Here is a 22,264-nt window from a genome sequence, read left to right on the forward strand (position 1 = left end):
AGGGGAAGTGGGAGGGGATAATGAGGGGACAAGGGGAAAAAGGGTCGTCAAGGAACCTGGATAAAGGATACATGGACAAAGCCAAAGGGGGAAGGATCCAGGGTGGGAGGTTGGGATGGCTGGGGTGGGGAAAAATGGAGACAACTGTACTTGAAAAATACTTTTAAAAATGAGAGGAAAAAAAGAAAACAAAAAAATTCATATGACAAAATGGAAGTCCTATTCACCTAATCATTTTTCTTTTTCCTTAAAAACACTTCTTAGAAGGTCTTTGGAGTGGGGAGCAGCACTTGAAAAGGTGAGCAGGTGTAGAAAGCCCCCGTGTTTTCTATTCTTCTCCACTTAAAGCATCGGAGGCCTAGAATTTATTGGTTCATGAAGTTATCTGTTTCTTGACAGACATTAAAATCAATACAGTTTTAAACACCCATGCATAAAAAGTACACTATCTTAATTTAGCATAGATTTCTGCTCATAGACCAGAGAGCACCGTAGCTGCTTTGTGCTAACTGTTCCATAATACTGAGATTAATTTATTTTCAGTTCACACCAATGTTTTGATTCGACATATAAGGTTTCTCCTAATGAATTTGCGTTTCCTCTGAATTGTTTTTTAAAGGTGATTTTTGCGCATAAATGTAGGAGACAAAGTATCACAATTAAAAAATTAAGTTCATTATTTTTATTCAATGGTCATCACCACGAAAACTATGTAAGATAATTTTGGTCAAATGACCAGTATGAGCATTGGTTCACTGAATCTTTTCAGTTTAAGACAAGAGTGGTGTAATCTTGGTCAGCTCAACCAACAGAACACAGAAAACATTCAGAGTTAAATATGACACCTATAATTAGGAAGACCTATGGTTATACCATAGCAATTTTAGGGATGAGGTAATTTGGGGAGAGTTGAAAAAGCAGCAATTAATTAAAAGTTTCAATGCAGTTTATTTGTGCTGCAGGACATTCTTAGACACCCAGAATGCTCTGTAAAAGAAACCCCTGGTACCTGTTGTCCTAACGGGTTAATGTGGCATGTAATTAATGGTATAGAAATAAATCTCTCCTACTTTTCATATTCTAACTTCACAGGCCTTCCTATCAACTCCCTGGGATCCACGAGGCTTGGAACAAACGAAAAAAGCCTGTGAAACAGCCAGGGACTTAAGGAATTATGTTTCACTAAGAAAAAGTAGAAGGGTGGCGATTAGATTAGGCAAGGTGGGAAAGTGATATTGGCAGGTAAAGCATTGGAAAGTTACAACTTGGGTTATTTTTTAACTGGCGTCCTACAAACGGCCAGCGTGTAGGTATCTCACTCTCTAACTTGTAAATGAACTTCAGGTTCTCTTTAGTTGGGGAGGCTGCTGAATCTGAGAACCTGGCGGCGGTTCAACGACCCCGCCTTCAGGGTTCCCTGGGGGCATCTTCGGGAGAGCCTGATTGTCTGGGGCGAAGGCACTAGGAAAGCATGTAGCCTAGGGAGCGAGGGCCACTGGCCCCCATATCAAACACAAACGGGCCTTGCTCCCCTTGGGTAGAAACTCCCCGGCCTAGAGCAGAGCGGGAGTGGGTGGCTGGGCGGCGGTTCCCCTAGCGGAGGCAGAGAACAGCGCGCACGAGATACGGGGCGCGCGGCTAGGTCCGCTGCCACCGCCTCCTCCTCTCCCCGCCTCCGCTGCCTCCTCCCTCCACTCGGTCCGGCCTCCCTAGATCCCTCCCCTAGTTGCTGGCTTTCGCGGCGGCAGCGGTGGCAGCAGGCGGGGAGGGTGTGCGCCAGCGGAGAGGTGTCGGCAGCGGGGGGAAAGGGAAGTTTCAAGTGGAAGGTCGTCCGTCCACCGGCGTGGCCTCTTGCTCTCCTACGGCAGCATCATGGCGGAGCTCAGCGGTTCGCCCGTGCACGTCCAGCAGCCCCAGCAGGCGGCTCCGGTGACAGCGGCGGCGGCGGTCCCGGCGGCCGCGACAGCAGTGCCGGCTCCAGCAGCGCCTGCGGTCCCAGCCCCGGCGGCACAGGCCGTCAGCTGGCCCATCTGCAGGGAGGCATACGAGCTGCAGGAGGTTATCGGTTAGTGCTGAGGGCGCGGCAGGGCCGGCCCAGGCTGGACACTGAGGCCGAGTGGGAGGTGCGGCTACGGGTGGAGGGGTTGCGGGATGCTGGGCTCGCCTGCATGCGCGCCTGGGAGGCAGAGCGGCCGGCTTCGGGGCCTACCGGCTTCAACAGTTTTTTTTTTTTTTTTAAATTATTTGTTCGTCTGTGAGCACTGGTGCTGCAGGAGGCGGCGGCGGATGTGACTCGCACTGCAGACAAGCCGCATGCTGCAAACTTTTATCTCCCAGATCGGCAGGGCGGAGGAGCAGGGGACCCGGCAGCGCTGCCGCATCTCCCTTCACCCGCGTGCCGGGGGCGCAGTCCGTGGCCAGTGGCCACGCGGGTAGGCAGCTGAGGGGTGGGGTTGCGGGGGCGCCGCCCTGGGCTTCCAGCGACCCCGCCTCGCGCCCCGGGGGACCCTGCAGGCGCAGCCGCGCCGCTGCTTTCCAAGCTCCGCGTCTGTGCCCCTAGTCAGCAGACTCTTGTCGTAGGTAACCGAGCTACGAGCTACGTAGAAGTCGGGGAGGCCCAGGTTCTTAGTTGAGGCGGAGGGGATGCTGCCTCCTTCACTGTCAGACACTGCTCCCAGTCTGCCGTGCAACACGGCTCTCCGCGCTGTCCGGGTACCCGCCTCTCTTGGTGCCGGGGCGCGCCGCCTGCAGCCCATCCGGGCAGCCCGGGGAAAGCAGGCGCCCTGGCCTCCTGCCCTGCACAGGACAGATGCTTTCCTCTGCTGTAGGGCTGAGCTGCAAGGTTGAATGAAACCCGAGGCTGTCAATGTTCTGCTCCCTTCCTTCGGTGCCTTCTAGTCAGCTCACAAAAAATACCACCTTATCTTACATTTTAAAAAACCTGGCAAAGTCGACCGGCAAGAAGCCGGAGTTACTTTCCTTGGGCCAAGCACGTGCAGGGCCAGGAATGTGTGTTGACCCTTAAAACCTTCCCTATTGGATCATCCCATTTGAGAGGCTCTGTTATGGAAGCCTCCAGGTGTAGCGTGCCCTCAGTTTCTAATCTCACTGGCCCTGGGATGGGGATGCTGCCTTCCCATAATTTGATAGTTAAATACAGTAATGAAAAAGGGATTCACAATATTTATCTTAAATACTTTTTTGCTTTTCATTAAAAATATTTTCCAACCCTCTCTTTTAAAAAGGTAAGACTTTCATTAGGTGTTTAAACAAGCCTTTATCACTCGCTAGAGTGTGAATGAAACATAGTGCAGACAGGAATTATATATATGAGAAAATGATGGGCAGAACAGTAACCTAGGATATAGAAGCTTCAAATAACCCAAAATGGCATGTCTACAAAGAATTCTTTGAAATTCCAAACCTTTCATAACTTTTTTGCCAAAGACTCTCAAGGGATGAGTCTTGGTCACTGCCTGGATTAAATAACTGCAAGGGTGTCCGAAAGCCTAGGGTATTCAGTGAAGATCCCTTCAACCTGGCAAATAAACCCCTTCATCTTTCCAGTTTTACTGGCCGTCCTCAACCCTCCCATATTCTGCTTACATTAATTGTACCTGGAACAGTCACCTGACCTAGGACACATTTGGTCTTTTAGTCTTTGCTGCCTTTGCATAGGCTCATCTCGAAGTGTCCATCTTTGGAATGAATCTCATTCAGCTTCCAAGGCTGCCACAGTGCATGTTCTTGAGAAGCCTTCTGCTTCTCCTGAGGCAAAGCAGTGTGCTTCTTCCACCCCTCTTTTTACATACCTTATCACATGTAACCCCATAGTTTTTGTTTGCTCTACAAAGGCTGAGGATCTTCTGTGTCCCTAGCGTTGTGCTAGGTGCTAGCAGTATAAAAATTAATAACAATGGTCCCTGCCCTCATGGACTTCAGGTATTTATGTAAATGATTCTACAGGATGTGAGGAGTGAGTACTGGGAGAGCACAAAAGAGGGAGTGATTGCTAGGAGAAAGAAGGAAGCAGGATATTTCACTGAAGACTTGAGCCAGGTTCTGAAGTCTGAGTAGGAGTTAGTGAAGTGCTTACTCATTTCTGTTGCTGCCCTCCGTAACCACCTGTGCACTCCAGGGCGGTGTTACAGGGCAGTGTTATTTAACCCTCTGTCTGCAGCTGGTAGGGATGGTCCATACAAGTTGAATGATGGTATCTACCCCATAGCTTACCATAGGGTAGGAGCCAGAATTTACTTATAATCAGTTTATATGCTTATTTTGTTAATTTTTAAGGTTAAAATGTAAGCTTTGTCTTTTGAAAACCTATGACTTAGTTAACCAGTTTTGTAAACTAATGAATAAAATCTTTTTTCAGTTTAATTTAAGTGATGGTATTAGTCACAGGAATTCTTTTGGCTGGCTGTAGCAGCATTGGTAGTTATGGTTGGTCAATTTAATAATAATGAAAAGAAATTTACTTGAGGAATTTGAGAACAGAAACACCTGCTAATCATTACTTCTGTCCCGAGTTTTTCACGTTCATACTGTGGGAAAAACTTTGCCATATTTTAAATTTATCTCATTTTTTCTAACTAAAAGAGATGGCCTGTGTCGAAGACATGTTATGTTGAAAAAAATCAAATTGTTGGAATAGGATTTTGCTAAAGTTTAATGTGTATAGGGAATTACAAACCCATTTCCATTTAGTGTGTGATGCTAGTTGAGTAATTCAGAGTGAATGTGGTTAAGCACTTTTGCTTAAACATTACACGTCGAAGTTAGTAGTTCAAACACTGAACCAGTTTGGACATGAATGTTGGAGGGACAGCCTTTGCCTCTCCTGGCCAAATTAGCAGGTGACATCTGATAGGGCTCCAGCAGTGTGAACTGTGACCAGCAGGAGGCTCAGATGTGCCAGAGCAGAAGGCCAAGGTGTTTTAACTTTCCAGCGTGGCAAGGAGCCCTTTCTTTTTTTTTTTTTTTTTCATTTCCTTCTGGGCAGAGGTTGGGGCCTCAAGATTGGGAGAGAATAGGTTTGCTAATATTCAAACAAAGCAGGTTCAGTTGTCTGACTTTTGTTTTAGAAAAATAAACACAGGGTTTTGCAAGTCTAAAAATAAAGTTTCCTCTTTGTTGTATTGTTCTTGTGTTGTAAAAGATCAATGGAGAATTTGTAATGCTCTTAGGGGTAATCTGGTTCAGATAGTTTTACATAACCTAGAAATGAAATAAACTCTGTGGGAAGGAGATTTATACTGAGAGAGGGGTTAGCACTGTTGTGAAATTACTACATTTTCTTTTACCCATTGCTATTCCTGTCTTTGTAGATTTCAAATACTTGTCTTCTCTAGGAGCAACTGCTCTTTGGGGGCTTTCTAACTTATTTCTACCCTTCAGACTCATTCATCTTTGTTCCTCACCTCTCCCCCCATCTCACCCTGAAGTTCCTTTTCAACCTCAAATTCCTTTTTTAGAAGTATAAGGGGCACCCAAAGATACACCACCTGAAAACTTAGTTTGCTTGTTAGTGATAGTACTGCGTTCACCTTGATTCACTAAATAACAAAGGAAAAGCGAGCCGTGTCCATGATGGCTCGGGCATCGCTGATAGGATTGAACAACCTCAAGGGGCCTTTCTGCCAAAGAGTGGTGGTTACTGCAATGCCAGTTTCTGTGTTTGAATCAGACAGTTCCAGCAAGAGCTGTTACCTTTGCTGATTTTCCTCAGAGAAACCATAAATACACTTGGGCCTTGTAGTATGTTTACTTTTCTTAGATTTTTTTACAGACTAAGCCTGTCTGTAGTTTTTGCACTTGATTTCTCAGTGTTGTTGCACTTTTGTCCTGGTGGCCACTTAGAACGATCTAGAAGTAACACCTACTGACTTTGGAGTCCTAGGGAACAGAAGGAATTTGATTCCTAGATTCCTAGCCACAGTTTATTCAACCATTCAAGTGCAGCCTCCCCAGGCCCCGCTAATAGACACACGGCCAGGTCTTTGAGGCGCTTTCTTTCCGGAGTGAGACCCGCACACCCACGCCGCTCTGGGCCCTCAGAGTCTGTGGTTTAGGTGTTGGGCCTGGCGGTAGCCCTATGCTGGAGGGATCTTGAGGACAGACAGCAGGAGCCACACTGGGTCACTGTTGTTTTTGAAGCACCTCAGATGGCCAGAGCACTGGGTGTGTATTCCAGTCGCTCAGATCCTTCAGTCCGGCGTGCTTGACTGCTGCAGTAGTTTGTTAGTGGAGCATTTTGTTTTTGACTAAAAGAGACCTGAGATACTTAGCCTAAGACAGGACTTTTGATTTTCACATCATTTCATTTTGCTTTTGGTATAGAGAAAAACTGATTGAGAAATATTCTTTTTCTATTTTTTAAATCACTGCGGTAAAATATACAAATATACATAGGATTTAACATTTTGGTTATTTTCTAAGTGTATAATTCAGTGGCTTAAACTACATTCACAGCAGTAATGCTCTTTTGAATGGGTTCTTCAAGCCACCACATGGGAAACATCTTTAAGTAAAAAGAAAGTTATGATAGAATTACTACAATCCTTGCTTTATTTATATATTTGATTTATGATCGATAACATTATGAAGTTTTCCTTGAGTGTTAGAGTCTGCCACAGACTACATTTTTGATGGCATTTGAGAGTAAATTAAAACATTGCGAACTCTGGAGTCAGAGGGCCTGGTCTATTTCATACCTTGGCAATGGCAGTCACTGGCCTTGCGACCTTGAGCAAATTACTTAGATGTGTCTGCATTTCAGATCCTTCACTTGTAACACTGAGATGATAAAAATAGGGTTGTGAGGACTGAGAGAATGTAAAGCACTCAGAATAGGGCCTCCTGGCACAATGCATGCTCTCAATTAGTCTTAGCGGTAACTACTATAAATTGCATTTGCTAATCAGATTCAGGTTATCAGGAGAGAACACAGTCTGTCTCTGGCAAGATTTTGGAGTGGCTTGAAGAGTTTCCTCTCCTGCGCTTCTATCAGGGAGGAAGCCGGGGGAAGAGGGTACCTGGTAGTCTCCTCCTTCCAGTGGGAGGCTAGGAGGTGGCTCTCAGAGGCCCACGTGGGACCGGCTTCCCCTCGCACCTCTGCACCTCAGCCGTGGGAGGAAGCTGGAGAGGCCTGTGGAGCTCCTGGCGATTTGGACGGCTCAGGGGGTGAGGCGCCAGGTGGCCCTCTGACAAGTGGTGAGAGCATCCTGCGGGAAGGTGGTTGGGAGGCGCGGCCCGTTATGAAAAGGCTCTGGGAACAACCTGCTAAGACTGCACTTTTCTTCCACCTCTGAGTTTGTCCTGCAGAGGCTGCCGTGCTGGCAGGAAATGCTGCTGACTAAAAGAAATAGTCACTGTCCCAGTGAGTGAAAGGACAGGGGCATTTGTTTTCAGATAAAGTCATCACTATTGCTTCCCTGTCTCCTTCCCTCTCTGCTTTCCCCTCAGCTTGTAAATTTCTCAAGTCTCTCTCTCTCTCTCTCTCTCTCTTGAATAACAACAGAACAAAACGAGACACTCTTACTACTCCTTCCTTTTCAAGCTACGACCTTATCTCTTTCCTTTCACACAGCCGAGCCCTTTGAAAGAACCTCCATTCACTTCTCAGCCCACTGCAACCTGGCTTCTGCCCTTCTGCTAAGAAACCAAAGTTGCAGTCTCCACAATGTCCGTGACCCTTCTGTGGCCAGAGCCAGTGGTCACGGCAGCCTTCTCCCTTTTCCTCTCTCTCTGCGGGATTTCACACCATTCTCCTGCTTTCCTGCCTGACCCTGCTCCAGGATCCACTTCTCTTCCTGTGGGAGGCTTCAGCTACCACCTACAGTGCCGAGGGTCTCCCTGAGCTTTGGATCCGTGTGCGGGCTTCCTTTTATATGTCTTTGCTTAGATATTCCACAGAATTTCATATTCACAATTAAACTCACTCTTTCCACTTTTGCCTCAATCTTAATTCTATTCCTTCTGCATTCTCTGTCTTCCTTAAGACCCTCAGATAGGAAACAGAAATGTGCTGGTCATCTTCCACTTCCCCGTCCTCCGCCATCTCCCACGTGTAATTGGTCAGCGGTCCTAAGTATTCTGCATACTGGATGTTTTTACTCTGCCTCTAGCTCTTGGTCTTCCTCTTGGCCACCACCAGTTTAGTTGAGGCCCTTACCTGTTCTTACTTGGATTATTTGTAATGACTTCCTAACCAGGTTCTTATCTCCATTCTTGCTCCCAGATCTAGTACGCATGGCTGCCAAAGTGATGCGCTGCACCAAAATTTTTCTGTTACCCTCGGGCTTAAACACCTCCAGTGGCTTTCCTGTCATCCTCAAGATGAACTCTGAGCACGGTGTGTAAGGCCTTTTGGAACTGTCCGTTGCCTCCCTTTCCAGTGATACCTTGCCATTTCCATCCTCAGCACCAGCTCCCAGCCAGGAGGGACCTTTTGCAGTTGCTGAAATGCTTCATGCTTTTCTAGCCTCTGCTAGGCAGGTGTTCCCCTCCTTGGAAAACCATTTCACCACCCTTTCCTTCCATTTTCGTCTGTTTAACGCAGAACTCTGTCTCTCCCTTTATCTCACCTTCATTGAAGAGTACTCTGCATGTGGAAAAGTGTACACATCATAAATGTGTAGCTTGATGCATGCTCATAAATTGAACACACCCTGATCCTTTTAAGACCTGGAATGAATGATCCCTCTTCACGGAAACTGTCTCTGCCCCTGATCCTCCTTCCCCCTTTGCCCCCTGCTCTGTCAGGCAGTTCCCCCCCTAGCAGTCCTTGCAGTGTGTGAAAATTGTTTGCCTTCTTGCTCATCCTGGCGCTAGATGTTAATTCTTAATTCCTTCTTGAGTACAGCGTCTCTCGCCTCCACACTCTGCACCCCACATTAAGTATTTGATAAATGTGTTCTGGATGAAAGTCTGAATCCTGGGAATACTCCCTCCCTCCTTGTGGAAGAGGAACATTGTCTGACTTGTAAAAATTCGCCTTTCTGGTTCCTGATGATTTGCTGTTGTCTATGGCTAACGGTGATGCTTATTTACTTGCATTTGGACCAGTCATCTTAAAGCAGGGGTGTCAGAGTTATTTTCACCGGGGGTCCCGGGGGGGGGGGCACATTGGCCTTGCAGTTGCCTTCAAAGGGCTGAGTGAAATTTTAGGACTGTAGAAATGTAACTACTCCTTAACTAGGGGCAAGGAGCTTGGCACTGCTGCCAGGTAGAAACATGGTGCTGGGCCAGATAAAACAAGGTGGAGGGCGGGATTTGGCCCTTGGGCCTTGTGTTTGCCCCCAGTGTCTTGAAGGGTTCTGTGTGAAGAACCCAGTTTTCCCAGATCAAGAGTAAGCACTTGAGTGCCCCCACCTGCCTGTGTTGCGCAGGCAGGCGGGCAGGCAGAGGCCAGCTTTCCCGGGGTCATCTGCCTGTGAGGTGGCCTCTCTGCCACAGCTATGACATCCTTTTACCAAGGGGCTCAGAGCAGGATGGTACTGTCCCAACACCACTCTCTTCTGTAGAGCTTCCTTTTCTCTGTGTCTGGGTTATGTGTTTATGTGGAACCCAACCTTGAAGAACTCTGTGGGTCCTCTTGCTGTGTAGAAACGAGGACCTGCTGGAGAAGGTCAGGGTCACAGGTGAAACAGGAGCAGACGAGACTGTCAGGGCAAGTGGTTTCCAAAGGTGGTGATAATGGCAGGAGATGTGTTTTTGTAGATGGTGAGGGACCGAGCGATAGCATTGGTACATGCGGTACATGCTAAAACCATAGAACTGGGTCTTTCCATGTGAAAACCAATCTAAAAAGTGTTATAATTCCTTTGTGGTTTGTTTTTTGGGGATTTTTTTCCTATTTAAATAGAATTCTCCGTGTCATCATGTGACGTTTTACATCGTCCATCCTCTCCCCGCCCCCAGGACAGTTTTGTTTAAATTATCCCAAAGTGACTCCGAGATGGTGGAAGTGATTCAAGTGTTTCTTTCCCAAATCTGCTTTGCATTGGTCAAGTTTTTGCTACTAACGAGGAATTCAATACGTTAATTAAAAAGGCATTTTAGATCTGGCCTACCTGGGAAGCAGAGGAGAAACAGCAGTCCTTCAGAGAGCAGATTGGCAGTGCTTCAACTTTACAGTTGATTTAGGTAAACACTTTGGGAGCTGACGGGGGTAATGCTGATGTATTTTAAGTTCCCTCTCACTTGCCAAACAGTTATTTGAGAATAAAGCCTGGCTAAGCTTTAAGAAACTTCTTGGATATTGAGGAATTACATGAATTGACCTTTTGAGCTGATTGTATATTTTGATGTATGGGAAGACATCGTTCAAGGTAGTTTTATTTGCAAACTTCTTCCCAGTAAGTGGCCTTTATTATAACTCTCAGAGGCCTAGTACTGGGCGTGCTCATGCCGTTCTTAGTTCTTCCCTTAGGTGAAAACGTACATTTTGGTGATATTTATCAGGTTCCGGTTTCTCAATCTTTAGGCCCTCCTAGAGAGAGCTGTTCCCCAGAAAGACTGGTACGACAAGCAGAGATTGATGACTGTCTGTCAGATGAGTGTTAGATCTTCATTTGGGGAGTATTTTGAAGCCAGTGACCTGTGACAGTTCTGAGACTTCTCACACTCACTCTACTGCCGGCTGAGGTGTTAGCAGAATTTGTGATCTTGTTTTGGACCGGCAGCATCCGTTTCTGTATTCCAGTTGTTTTTGTTCCTGCCCCGTTTAGTTTGGAGATTGAAAAACGGTGACATTTTCTGGCTTGGTGCCTATTAGCCTGTCCTGTGTTGCGTATTTTAATTTAAATGATCTGGTCTGTTTGTCCTCCCTCTCTTGGTCCTTCCCTCCCTTCTCCTCTCTCTCCTTAACTCCCTTCCTTTCTTCTTTCCTTCTTAATTGGCATTGTCACCGTCCCCTTTGCTTAATTGTGAGGTGACTTAAGAAATCAGGGGACAAGGCTCAGGGGAAGGAATCGTGGGTCCATACTGGCTTTTACAGGTCAGCTCCCGTGTGGGCAATGGCAGAAGAACACAGAGGGATGAGGAAATTTAACTTTGGAGGAGGCCGAAGAGCAAATCCACTCCCGCTCCTTTGTTTCACAACTGAAGACCCTATCAGACTAATTTGAAGTAGCTTGTCTGTGGTCCAGAAGGCCTTAGAATCTCAGGCTCGTGGTTCCTACCTCGTTCACTGCTTTTGTCTACTTACATCACATGGACTCCTCGTTGGTGGGAAGGAAGAAGTTGGGAAAAGCGTTGAGTCAGTGAGTTTTATAACTATCTGGGAGTAAATTGCCACATAGATAGTAAAAGTCTTATTCATTTAGAGGTGTTAAAATGATCTTTATCTGTATTTCATTCTTTACCGGGCATGTTTATTGAACATGTAAACCAGGTGATATATACACAATAAAGTAGCTTCATTTCAACCACCATCTTTTGCCTGGTACTATATATTTTTTATTTATTTATCTTTAGAGGGGAAGGGAAGGAGAGAAGGAGAGAAATATCAATGTATGGTTGCCTCTGGTGTGTCCCCTGCTGGGAACTGGCTTGCAACCCAGGCATGTGCCCTGACTGGGAATCGAACCGCGATGGTGTGGTTCGCAGGCCCGCGCTCAATGCACTGACCTACACCAGCCAGGGCTGCCTGGTACTATATTTTTAATCCTTGGTTATAACCTGTTAGTGAGGAGGAGCAGGGGTGTGTGTGTGCACTTTTGCTGGGGAAAGTATTGTAAAAGGTTGAGGAGCAGTGAGGTGAGGGTGAAGACTGCACGGGAAGTCGGTGAACTTCACGGCTGATCATCACTGGAGCACAGTTTCTGCACCAGAGCCAGGCCCCTTCAGCCAGGCTGATAACGTAGGACTGGGTGGCCGCAGACAGCAGTGGTCCTCGCAGAGTGTCTGCCTCTAGGCTCTGCGATACGGTAGCCACTAGCCACATGTGGTTATTTAAATTTAAATTAATTATAATTAAATAAATTTGGGGAGGGGAGAAGGATAACTAGACAGCACAGAGGATGTTTAGGGCAGTGAAACTACTCTGTGTGATCTTATAACGGTGGATCCATGTCATTATACATTTGTCCAAACCCATAGAATGTGCACCACCAAGAGTGAGCCCTAGCGTGGACTATGGACTTCGGGTGGTAATGGCACGTGAATGTAGGTTCATTCATCAGTTGTGACAAATGGACCACTCTGTGTGGGGGCTGTTGATAATGGGGGAGGCTGTGCGTGTGGGGGGGAGAGGGGATATTTGGGAAATTTCTACCATCTCATTTGTGCTGTGAACCTAAAACTGCTTCAAAAAAACCCTTTAAAATAATTAAATAAAACATAGTCGCTCCGTTGCACTAGCCATATTTCAAGTGCTCAATAGCCAATTGTGGCTGGTGCAGCTGAGGGGCTGCATTTTCATTAACTGTAAGTCTATAATGCTCCCTGTTCTAGAAGGCACTTTATTGGGTAGTACAGATACAGACTATTTCTATCACCACACAAAGTTTTGTTAGCACTGGGTGGTCATTTCTCAGAAATGTTAAAAAACTGACTGATGTCACCGTGACGGCTGTACACGTCACGAGGCCCCCCTGATACCATGCTGAGGCCGTGCCGCTGACTTGGGAGTGCAAAAAGGAGACGGGCAGAGCTAACCTGACTAAAAAAGAATCTTTCACTTTTACTCCGTGCTGCGTGTGGAAGCTAATTGATCCATATTTTCAGACCCACAGTCGTTCCTTTTTGCGCCGTGAAACAGATACCCCAGTTGACGCAGGGAGGTCATTTGGAAGCATGAGTTTTTATCTTCCCCACTTAACTCATTCGGGGGTGTCCTGTCAACACATGCGAATCCTCCCAACTGAAATCCACTGTTTTCAGAAGTATCAAAATGTTACATTTTTAAAAAGAAATCACTTCAGAGGCTTGGGGTTGAACGTGGTAGACAGAACACTTCAGTTTATCTTCTTTTATGCTGTGAAGAAGGAACTGACTAGGTTTTTTTTTTTTTAAATACAATTTCAAAAAAAAGTTGTGAAATTACCTCTACTTAGAAAAAATAATACCTATCTTAATTTTAGTCACTTAAAGCATATATTTCAATCATGGTCCCCCTTTGTCCCCCTTGAGTTTAAAAGATTTTAATATTTGAATAATTGAAAAATTAATGGTTTAGCCTAAGTTATAGATCACGAAGTAAATAAAACATCCAATATTAAGTCAGTACATTGATAGAAGTATCTAATTTGTTGGGAACAGGAATCAATGACTGAGGGGGTGAAAAAAATCTCTGTGAAGAGGTTATTAAGTAAATTTAATTTGGGGCATTTCAAGAACAGTCTCTACTTTCTCATGCTTAGGGTACCCTGGGTGGCCAGGGCCACAAGAGAATGTTTTACCACGCAGTCCTTTGCTTCTTCTGCAGTGCCCTTTCCAGCGCTGGGGCCCTCAGTGCAGCGCCTGACCTTCAGCAAGGGCTGTTGTGCAAACCCTTTGAACAGGGCACCTTCCCTGGGCCCTTGGACGGCTGCAGTCGGGCCCGGAGGAGTGTTTCTGTGTAGTCTCACGTTGTGATCATTAGGACAAACAGGATTTTTGGCGTAAGGCAAGATCAGAGCTAGATTGTTTATCTCTACTAAAATAAATATTCATTAGTTGTTTAAAAAGTGACAGTCTCTAGGGCTAAGAGATAATGAGCCTTCCAGTTCACCCATAGTTATCTTCCTGTTTCCATAGAAGCAGTGCGACTTTCTAAGGGCTATAATTTCGTCTCCTGCTCTTTCACACCCATTAGAAAGAGACAATATGGGCAGCTTTGTAGTGTGTGTATTTGCTTAAGTCGTCTTAAAGGGAAAGGCGGACGGCTGCCCTGCAGCCACTAAAGCAGGTAAAAGTTACAGCTGGGTGAGCGTCTTGCCCTGCTTGTGGGCGAGGGCCATCTTGTTCCCCCTGTGAAGACTGAATTGCTTTCTGTCGTTCGTTGTTGTTTTTAAATTAAATTTTCCTTTGTCTCTTAGAGCTGCTGGGAAGCAAGAGAGGGACAAGAATGTGAAACGTGATCTTTATGCAGGATGACTGAGTTTAACACTGATCTTAGCACAGTTTATTACGTATAAAGAAGTATTGTTTCCTTCGAGGGGACCTGGTGGAGAGGGTCAACTGATCATTGATAGCAATGTTTTATTTTAAAATTACCCATTTCCATGAGCCCTCCTAATGGGGAAATGAGACTGATTTTCTGAAGTGACATTAATCTGCTCTTGCGCTGTTCCCAGAGGTGTCTGAAACATCTGCGGCCCTACTGGAGCACTGAGTTAACATCACAGGACGACTGCAGACGGCAGAGTGCTGTTCGTGGTTTAAAGTCACGTTTGTTTACAGTTATGTTTCACAGATTCTGCATCGCCACTTCATGGAAGTAATAAGATTGTCCAGGACCAGTGACTGGGATTACCAAGGGCTGTTTGCCTGGAGGCAGGGATGGCAGAAGCGAAGCCGCTGGCGGATTGCAGGAGGAGGGGTCGGGTCGGGGTAGGATTCCCAAGTCGGATCCGTAAAGCCAGAGACAAGGTGGGATCACTGACAGGCAGACTATCAGGAGGCAGCTGAAGACCCCACCCCTCAGCAGGGGTAAGTAAGAGAGAAAGAAATCAGGGGCATGTCTAAGTTTAAAATCTCCAGGCGTTCAGCAAGAGGTCAAGGCAAGTAGGGGCAATGTTAAGTTTTTTTCTAGAAAGTCTAGGGGCAGCGTTTTGTTGAGCCGACACCTCATTTGAAGCTCTGTCTTGGGTGTCTCGGACATATTGAAAGCCTCAGTTCTCTGAGTGTGGATCCTGATAGTCTCTGTATCAGCTATGGATAAAAACGTGTAACAAACCACACCAAAATTTAGTGGCTTAAAATAAAGACCATTTTATCTGCTTACAGTTCTGTAGGTGGGCAGTTAGGGCTTGGCTGGGCGGGGCAATTCTGCTGGTCTCACTTAGGGCCAGTCCATGGCCAGTTGGTCTGGGTGATGCATTTTAAAATGGTCTTACTTGTGTGTGCGGTGGTTGGTGCTGGCTGTTGGCTGGCCCCTCCTTCCACGGATGCCTCCTCGTTGTCAAGGGGGCTCATCTCTACTTTATTCCTCACCCGTGGCTGTGTTCCAGGATGGCTGGGGAGGAGTGGCCAGGACCCTTGAGGCCTAGGCTTGGCAGTCACGTGCTGCCACTCCTCCTCATTCAGTTGATTGGAGCACATGGCAAGGCCAGCTCAGGTTCAGGGGAAACTGGCTTCCCTGCTTGTTGGGAAGAGTGGTAGAATCACGTGGCAAAGGGACACGTGTATAGGGAGGGGAGGGGTTCTCATTGCCATCTTTGCAAACTCTCTACCACAGCAGCCTTATTTAGCTCAAGGAGAGTGAATATCATTTGTCATTCATTTAGTTTTTGTTTTCAGTTTGTGGTGCAGGAGCTTAGTCTCCAGTGATCTCTCTCCTGCTTGTGGTAGTGTGGTTGATTACAGGTTTCATAAACTAATTGGCTGTGTGAACTATCCATCAGAGTGATTTTTGCTCAGAAAGTGACTTTAGAGATGTATAGCTGGCTAAAATATCTAAAGGTGTTGATTCTAATGTGATATTTGAAGAGCGAAGGGGGGTGTGTGTGTAATGTTGATCATTTTTAGCTTTGAGGTGTTTTATTCCAGACTGACTCTAAGCTTCAACACCACATTAAAAATATAGATTGTTTGCGTGCATGCGTAATTATTTCTCCTGCCACCCAGAAGTCAGCAGAGTAGATCCATCACAGCCCTAAAAATAACACGTCCACGTGTCATGACTCAGTTTGAGGGTAGACTGGCGCTGAGACGATTATGAACGTCTCTTTACTTTGAAGTCAATCCAGCAGTATTTTACTGCCATTTGTATTATCAGGTTTTTTTTTTAATTGCCATCTATTAGGATAAAATGATGAGAATCCCAGTAATAGTTATTGATAGATTTGCCCATTTTTCTTTAGTGGTTCATGTACCGATGGCAGAAACAGAAGGGCGAGAGATATGCAAGTGTACCGTTTATCGAACTGCAAAGTTTCTGGTAAAAGCCCTTATCATAAAATATATGCTATTAGGTGTGGAACGAGGACTGGATGTTACCTTTATAAATTTACAGATTGAAAGGCTAAGTGACGTGCCCTTTATGTCAAGAGGGAAACAGACCTGTGCATGGATTGGAACCGTGGTGTCCCCTCCGGGGGTTGGCTGACACCTCTGTCACGGAAGGAAGAAAGAGCGCAGAGCGTTGTGTTACCTGAACCCCTGAGCAGTGAAAAAACTCCAGGCTGATTTATTGTAAACTTCCCAAATACTGTATGAGTAATACAGTACTATTTCTGTACGTAGTCATTATGGGTAATGGAGAGGGGTAAAAAGGGGAAAAGTTACCACTAGTTACCTCGTCACCCAGGGCAAGGTACTGTTTGAATGTTGGTGTAAGGGTGTAATTTTAGGTGGGACAGGACTTTTTTTTAAGGAGAAAGTAAATTGATATTTTTGGAAATTGATACTTTTTTGCATGCCAAGAACTTTCACATTTAACTTGTTTAGAGTAAGAAAAAAAAGTCTTAGATTAATAATTACTTGGCAAAAGTGATTTGTTTCTTGAGAATTTGGTACACACTGAGAGCTAAGCATACTTTATCACCACTGGGCAGAATATGTGTGTGTGTTTCTCTTATACTTACATGTTTGCAGAATCCCAGAATATATTTATAAACTAATCTTAAAACTACATTTACATTAAAATTACATTTTAGTATTTCTTAGAAGTGTCTGTTATACTTTGCCTTCTGTCCTCTGCGCGCCATGGATCGCCTTATTCTGATACTAGTTCTTTGCCGACTGGAAGTTCTAGGGGAGAGGGAGGTGAAGAACAACTTTCTCGTCGTTTCTGGGTGCATTTGGGCTCTGTGTGTGATACGACCTCTCAGTGCGAGAGTTTTCTAGGTTGGGTAAATATGTGATCTCTTTTTGTGCAACTCGTTACTGATTTCGTGGGATGTGGGAGAAGTGAATCTCTATGAATTTAATGTGATGATCTAAGTGTTGAATTTTTTTGTTTCTTAAATTTCAAGGATTTCATAGCATTTTAAACAAAATCACCACTGGCATGACTAGTCTTCATTGTATTAAAAAAGGTTCTAAACTACCGGGATGTAATAAATACTTTTGTATCAAGTAGGTCAAAATAACACCCCTCCATTTTCATTTCCCAGAGATTCTCCTGTGTGGTCACTTTGATGTGCGTCCTTCTGGTTGCTTTTCTGAGTGTACATATCCACATACGTTTTTCCAAAATACAGTGTTTTCTTACATGTAATGTGGTAGCTAGGCGTATTTTCTACAACTATAAACTTTACTACTACAAAGTAATGTATATTACAGATATATTTTACTCTGTTCATTTTCTGAATGTGTTTATAGTAAAATATACACACTGCAAGTATTCACAGCTGTCATTCCAGGTCATTTCTCATGGATCCGCCTCATTAAAAATATGCCAGTTTATTTTCATCCTTGGTCCACTTCTATTCTGTGGCTGTATCAATACTTTAATCCTTTATTGATGAACTTACTGGTTGCCTCCAGGCTTCCATATTTCTGTGGGATGACATCCAGAGAGAGGATTGCAGGGGTCCAAGGGTACTGCATTTGTACTTTCTTTTTTTTAAAAAATATTTTATTTCTTTATTTTTAAAGAGAGGGGAAGGAAAGGAGAAAGTGGGAGAGAAACATCAATGTGTGGTTGCGTCTCACATGCCCCCCACTAGGGACCTGGCCTGCAACCCAGGCATGTGCCCTGACTGGGAATCGAACCGGCGACCTTTTGCTTCACAGGCCCGTGCTCAATCCATGGAGCTACACCAGCCAGGGCTGCATTTGTACTTTCGATAGACACTGAAGATCTCCCACAGTTGTTTGCCCTTCAGCTAATCGCCTTCTTGGTTGTTCACATTTCGGCCTTAAAGATGGAAGGGAGTTAGACGGAGAAGGCAGTTTGCCTTGTTCCCTGTTGGAGCCTGACCTGAAATATCTGAGGCTGTGAGGAGAAAATGGTAGATGGGGTGGGGTGGATTGGGAAAAAGAACAATTACCATCTGAGTTTCGGAAGCGAAAGTTGCGTCATTTTATGGACCCAAAATATAGAATGTCATGGAATTTAATACCATGAACAAATATATGGAAAGATTTTCTGAATTGGTGAGAAGTCTAGAGTATAGAATGTATCAGATTTGATTATCATGGCCTTTTGTTTACAAGGACTAGGGATTCACTGAAATTCCCCACAAATAAAGAATTAAAGAACCTTTATCGATCATTCCTCATAAAGATCGATGTGGGACAGGCAGACAGGAATCTCATCCTTAGTCCCAGATTTTGCAGCAGCCCTTTGGGACCTGTAGCCAGGTGGCTCTCATGAACCCTGGAAGTGGACATGACCTCAGCAGCAGGAATGCACACCTCACCTCCCTGTCCTCTGCCCTGGTTGTGACTTAGCCAGTGAGTGTGTGTGCATCTGCCTTTGTTCATGGCTACCTGTTCATCTCTTTCTACGCTATTGTTTTGGCTGAGTCAGAATTTCGGCTCATTGAGAGCCTTTATGGTTCTTCCAGCTCTTCACAATAGCTACAGCTGCTAATTGCTGTGTTCTTTGTTTATTTCACAATTTTAATCCCAAAGATTGAGAATCCAGTTTTTACCAGGGTCCCCTGTATAAGACACCTGCTGACCTGTGAACTGCTGCCCCAGCCCAGGTCCTCTCCTCCCGTGAGGGTTGATGAGGGTGTAGAATGGAAAGCTCTTGCCTAGGAAGGGAACTTGGGTGTTGTGGTAGGTATGAAATGAGTTGGTATTTATTTATGTAACGTGACCCTTAGGTAAGGAACCTATCCCGAGTGTAATCCTGCTTAATATACTTGGTTGTTAAAAATATTTATGCTTACAAATGTCTTAAAAAGCATTTCATTCTTTAAAGTCATTAACTACTTTCCTGGGAAGCATCCTCCCTTTTCCCATATGGCATATAAATTGGGAAAACTTGTGTCCCCTCTCAGTTGTAAAATGTCGTTAACTCTGAAATACCAGTGCCTGGTTTATGAAATGTGGTCATGCCTTTCTGCTGTACTAAAAGTACTGTGAAGTAGTTCATTCAGTTTGTGTAAAGACGGCGAAGCTCTGAAATACCTGGGACCTGACACTGCTGGAATGACTCATTTTCCCATGTGAGTAGGTTCATCTCAGATGTGCCTCTTTATGTATTGGGAGGAGTATGAAGTCCTCCCTAATTTTATTAGGTGTTTGTCACTCCATTGTTTCAGAGATGGAAGGTGGTTGGTATTTCTCTGGAACATTTCTCGTGGATGCTTTGTTTTCTTTAGGGTCATAGTCAAGCATCCCCACCCCCTGCCCCCTTTTTTTCCTCTTCTCCCTCCTCCACCCCAGTCTGCTCCTCTTTCACAGTAATGGCCGGCAGACGGAAGGAGTCAGTGACTCCTGAATTCCTGAGCCCTTCCTTCGCTTTGGTGTCCGTTTCTTCAGCATCTCAACGGGCAGTTTCCCTGTTATTTTAAAAAAATGCGAACCATGCTCATAAAATGCTCTTTTAGTTTGGTTTCAGGTCACTTGAAGTGGAATCTGATTCGAGAGGCAGCGTTTAAGCTCCTGTTTAACAAAAGGTTTTGATTATCATTTTGTAGGAAATTTTGTTGGGTAAAAAAGAAAGACGAACAACATGTTTGCCTTTGGAAAAGACAAGCACGTGGTTTTGTTTCAGTTTGGAAAGTTTCTTCTAGTGGTGTTGGGTTCTGTGTTTTCATTTGCTTTAAAATGCCTTTTTAGCACGTAAATAAAATTAAACATTGTTTTATTAAAGCCTGTGCAATGTGCTTTATTATTTAGGAGGAAAAAATCTTTTAATTAGTTTTTGGTAAGGACATGTGTAATTTAAAACTCTCATTCTGACAGCCTGATCTTAGCTGATAGGCATGTTAATCTCGATTTGATTGCCTTGGTGGGTAGTTGAAAATGACCTAGTGCCTGGCTTAAAGTGCACTTATAAGGGTTCTGTATTTTGTGAAACAGTAAAATCAATTTTCCTGCATGTTGCTTTGTTATAGATTTGAATGTTTTTTTTTATCTGCTTACCAGATTTAAAGAAAAAGCCAACTATTTTTTCCTCTTGGCTGAATGTCCCCCCTTTTTTTAAACCCTCCCCATCAAATTCTGGTGTGTGTGTGTATGCGTAGCGAGCTGCCCTCTCGTGAGTTGCTTTGTAGCATGATAATGGTGCTTTAGGAAAGTGAATTTTCTTGTTTTATAAGACTTTCCATTCTTTTCTATTTAGGTTTAATTTTCATTACACTCTTTTCTTTCTTCCTTTGGAAATGCCAAAAGGTGTGTAAAAATGATTGCATGCATACACAAGTATTATATGTAATTATTTATTATTTTTGTATGTATAGAGACAAAAGATGTACGTCTGTAATATTATATATGACCAAAGAAAAATGTTATTTGACACTTGGGAGATACTTTTATTATACTTCTTGAGATATAGCAATCTTTGGGGGCAAAGTTGAGAATTAAAATTCTTGGAGGATTTTCTCATCTCTGCTGTTAAGATCAGAGGACATGTAAAGGTGATTCAAGCATACACGGTGATTCTGGTTCAAATTTATGGAGCACCTACTGTGTGCCGCGGACTAAACCAAGTAATTCACACACTTTCTGTGTCTTCCTTATCTCATTCCTGCCACCACTGGTCTGATTATCCCAGTGTTACCAATCAGGAAGCAGACTTGGGCGATCATTTGATCTTTTGAAGGTCACACAGCTGGACCTGAACCCAGCCATGTCTGGTTGCAAAGCCGCTGCCCTTTCCAGGGTTCCCTTTGCCTCCTCTGCTTTTGCTATCCGATGGATCTGCCTTTAGGATTCTCAAGCTGTCAGGGCAAGGAGTTAATTTCAACGAGAGTCCCTAGTTTTAAAGTAGCGTTGCCTGGCGGTTAGAAGGGAAAGTTGCCCATCAGGCTGACTTGGGCTTGGATTCCTTTGGCGTCATTTACCAGCTTTGTGACTGAGCTGGTTTCTTGGCCTCCTTGTGTTTCATGGTATTTTATCATCAAAATCAGGACTATCAAATCAGCCTTGCGGGATAATATAATGCATAATAAATAATAATGGTGATGTTGATTATAATAATAGCACTTAGCCTGGAGGCGCTGTTATGTGTCAACCCCCGGGCTAAAAACTTTTATTACATCTGCACAACAGCCCAGTGAGGCAGGTTCAGTTCTCCCTGTTTTATTTACAGAATGAGACTTTTTTGTTTATATTTTCCAGAGCATGTACCCTTCCATTGATGTAGATAATTGAGTATTCACTGACTTAGAGAAATTGCTGTCATTCAATAAACTTAAATTGACACCTATTGTATGGTCATTAAGATAGATAAAATTCTTCCTCCAAGCCTTTTATTTGAGTGATAACTTTTTCATATTACTAATTTTTTAACGGTTTTTTTGCATTGTTAAAAATTAATTTTATGATAACTTAAGCCCTGATTTAAACATTTTACAAGTGGAAATCATGGACATAAGTACCTATATTCCAAACCAATTTTATATGTCTTCAAAATAAACTAATGCTATGACACTGGTAGAAATAGTTCTGGAAATTATATCAGAGGACAAGAAATCTTTTAAAATATACTCTACTTTTCGACCTCTCAGCCTTTCTTCTGTATTGTACAAAGTACCTTAGAATTTGATCAATGAATAGTTGCATAAAGCAGCCGTCCTCAGGGCTGCCATCTCCCTAAATCAATGATGGGGGCACTGAGAGGGTTAAAAAGTTACTAATGCTAACGTGTTGACAACTGTAAAGAACACAAAATTTTGGCAGTGAACTCACGTACATTTCACTATAGAGGAGGGAGAAATTCACAGGGCTTTGTTCCTCTACTTCCCAACCTTGAAGCCCAGCTAAAACATTCAAACACCAGACTATTAAACATTTAAAAGAAAAAAAAAAGTCATGCAAACACACCACTCTCTGAAGAACACTCCTAGAGTCGCTTGGTGTAGGTAGTACGAGACTTGGTATTGGTTCAGGAAGTTCTTGTGTATTGGAGACAGTGGAACTGTGCTTCTCAGGACAGGGGACGAGGAGGGGGAGAGTGACGAGGCTGTTCTTTAGAAAGACCTGCGCCGATGTG

General features: G+C 44.3%; 1 protein-coding gene across 2 annotated transcripts in view; it reads left to right on the forward strand.

The window, feature by feature from the left end:
* Positions 1 to 1,666: 1,666 nt before the first annotated feature.
* The window catches only part of STK39 (serine/threonine kinase 39), a 283,196-nt gene continuing 262,598 nt past the window's right edge, over positions 1,667 to 22,264 (forward strand). For both annotated transcript variants that reach the window (XM_037044544.1, XM_037044545.1), the window contains exon 1: positions 1,667 to 2,065. In XM_037044544.1, coding sequence (XP_036900439.1) covers positions 1,873 to 2,065 — 193 coding nt within the window. In that variant the 5' untranslated portion in view covers positions 1,667 to 1,872. The remainder of the gene's footprint in view (positions 2,066 to 22,264) is intronic.

Source organism: Sturnira hondurensis, unplaced genomic scaffold (assembly GCF_014824575.4).
Source record: "Sturnira hondurensis isolate 20B ecotype Veracruz unplaced genomic scaffold, ASM1482457v3 Scaffold0004136, whole genome shotgun sequence".
Taxonomy (NCBI): Eukaryota; Metazoa; Chordata; class Mammalia; order Chiroptera; family Phyllostomidae; genus Sturnira; species Sturnira hondurensis.